The sequence below is a fragment of the Labrus mixtus genome, chromosome 8 (genome assembly GCF_963584025.1).
Source record: "Labrus mixtus chromosome 8, fLabMix1.1, whole genome shotgun sequence".
NCBI classification, from domain to species: Eukaryota; Metazoa; Chordata; class Actinopteri; order Labriformes; family Labridae; genus Labrus; species Labrus mixtus.
This window is the reverse complement of record NC_083619.1, coordinates 3,341,996-3,344,773: the sequence shown is the minus strand read 5'-3', so window position 1 is coordinate 3,344,773 and position 2,778 is coordinate 3,341,996. Positions and strand designations below refer to the sequence as shown.

At 38.8% G+C, this 2,778-nt stretch overlaps 1 protein-coding gene across 4 annotated transcripts in view; it reads right to left on the bottom strand.

Annotated features, from left to right (window-relative positions):
• Window positions 1-2,778, bottom strand: part of ca8 (carbonic anhydrase VIII) — a 24,474-nt gene extending 21,696 nt beyond the window's left edge. Inside the window, exon 1 of one of the 4 annotated variants that reach the window (XR_009673959.1) lies at window positions 2,414-2,778. Coding sequence is in view for 1 of the 4 variants with exons in the window: in XM_061043855.1 (XP_060899838.1) it covers window positions 2,414-2,486 (73 nt within the window). In the remaining 3 variants the exon portion in view is untranslated. The remainder of the gene's footprint in view (window positions 1-2,413) is intronic. The other 3 variants (XR_009673958.1, XR_009673957.1, XM_061043855.1) reach the window with 3 other exon arrangements.

The following is a 2,778-nucleotide window of genomic DNA, read 5'->3' as shown; positions in this document are numbered from 1 at the left end:
TTGATCCTCAACTGCCTGAAACCAGTCTAACCCTCTCTCTCTCTCTCTTAAAGTGACAGTAACCTACCTCACTGCGCTAACAGCAATACTGCTTTTAACTTTACAGAAAATCCACATGAATTCAATCAAATTACCTTTAGCTGACTTTACATCCTCTCTGTTCGCTGATATGAAAAAAAAAAGGCTGAACTAAAACTCTCCTGATGACATAACTCTAGGTTTATGTGAAATGTCGACTTTCTCTGTTTGTGACCACAGACTGTAAGTATGAATGTTTGAAGCCTGAGTGATGTCACCCATCTGTTCCTTCAGGGCGCTCTGGAGGCTCATCAGCTTCCACCATGCTGGAAATCCTGTCTCAGTCTAACTTTCAGTCAACCTAACGACAGGCTGAGAGCTGGAGCTGAGGCGGGTTTTAAACACCTTGACGCCCTCCTGTCAATCAGGTCAGCTATCGGCTAATATGTTTAACACGTATCGTTCATAAAATCAAAACGGATGCATTAAAAAAATTCACCCCCCATACAGTGTGTGACCATGATGACAATAACTAATCAGACCTTTTTTGTTTTTTGTACCAGACTGTAAACATGTTTATTTCTGCTGTAAAAAGCTTTTATTTGGATGTGGGCTCTTGAAGCTGCAGCCTCTAGTGGACACTCGATGAACTGCAGGATTTTGCACTTCCACATTTGGCTTCATTTTTCAACTACGGATGTTGCCGCTTGTTTGAAACATAATCGTTAAATAAATAAATCTTAAATATTTGTATACATGTCCAGCAGAAGCAGAACACTATCAGGATGTGTCACAGAGAAGTGGAGACAGCAGGGTCAAGTGGTGAAATATATACCAAATACAGCATACGATTAAACTTTATAATGGTTTAAATATTCTTGAACTCCCTCTGGTTTAGCCTCAGGACACACCACCAACACCAAATTCTTGATATTTTTCAACTAATGACATTTGTTTTATGATAAATGTTGCCGTTTGGAGCTCAGAAGGTACAAAACATATGACAGAACAAAGAGATGACAGACAACAAACATGTTTTGAAAGTGATTTTTTTTTTTTTCTTCCACAGGCTCTGTTTCACGACCCACTGTAAATGACTCCACGACCCACGACCCACTTTTGGGTCCCGACCCACCAGCCACTGCTCTAGAGTACATAGCTTAACTTTAATGTGACCATCTTCTCTTAACATTTGCCAATCAGACCAAAATCTACTGTAGGTGATTCACTGTGTTAAAACCTCATAAAAACAATCTCCTCTTCTCTCTTTTACCTGCAGGCTCTTTAGAGTTAATCTGAGGAATCATGACGTACTCTTTACAAACTTTCATACATATAAAACTCTATATCAGAAGAGTATACTTACAGTGAGGATTTAGGGTTCAATATCAGACTGCGTCCTTCAACGCTCAGCAAAGGCAGCATTCAAAAGAAAACATAGATACATCATGACTGCATGATATATTATCACTTTGACAATGATTTAAATATTCTTTAATTATGTGTATTTTAACTGGAAGAGTGCACAATGTGAGCCTTTCCATCTTTGCTCGATGGTGACCCTTCTCACTCTGATCTCCGGAGTCAAACCAGTAAACTGATAACTATTGGGAGCTCTACTTTAAATGTTAGCTCCCATGTTACATGAGGACTGCTGCTGCATCATGTCTTTACATGTCGTGGGTAAATCAGCAGCTTTGGTCAATCCCTTTTTGATTCAATTATTTAATGATCGTTTCTTGTTTTGCTCACATTGCTCACTACATTAAGACAAATCAGACTCAGCCTTCTAGGCTCATATGAATATGTTTTTTTAAAACCCTTACTCAAGTCAATGACGTGATTTCATCTAAATTCAGATCATTTAATTTTTTTTAAAAATCAAATCAGTAATGTAGACAAAAAAGAGAACAAGTTTAAACTAGAATTCTTTTAGTAATTTCTGATGCATAAACTGTCAAAAATGAATCGTTTTTGAAGTTTTCATTGGTTGATTAAGTATTTTTATTTTGGTGTTTTGCAGTCAAAGTCCAGAGAAAATGTAACTTCAATCAGTGAGATGTGAAGTCTTGTAATATTCATTATAAAGAAACAAATGCTGCTTCAAAGTAAAGTTCAGCAGGACAGCAGAGCATCAAGAGACACCTTCAAACTGTTTAAAGCACATTGAAAACCTTTTAAAAGCTGTATGTGTTTTAGTAATCTGTAACAGAGAGGAGCACAACAGACAGGTATTTGTTTTGTGACATTTGTACAGAGCAACACAAAACCAGGATCTTGAAAATGTGTCAACACTGTGAAAGTCCTCTGTAGAGGTTACCAGTCTGAGTAAAGGTGTTCACACCTTAACACTCATCTGAACCAGTAACACCCCTCATGATGAAGACCAGCCTACCTTCCTCGTAGCCCCAGTCCAGCTCATCTTTCCCTGGGTTATAATCCGACTCCTCGTTCACGTTGTCAGCCATGGTGTTTGGCAGTCTGCTCACACTGAGTACAAACCAGTCTGTCCTCCCAGTAGATTCCCAGTCACGCTGCTTTTGTGTGTGGTAACTTGGACACAAAGTGAAGTCTCTGCAGTTTGCTGGATGGATCCCAAGAGACAGTTACAAAAGCTTTTTGGTGTATGGCCTTTTTCCTTCTTTTCTTCTTTCCTGTATATCTTTATTTCTGTCTCTCCTTGTTTGTCTTCTCTAGCTCTTGTCCTCTACCGGCTTCAAACTGATGTGTGCTGAACTCTGTCTCTGACTTTGTCTTGAC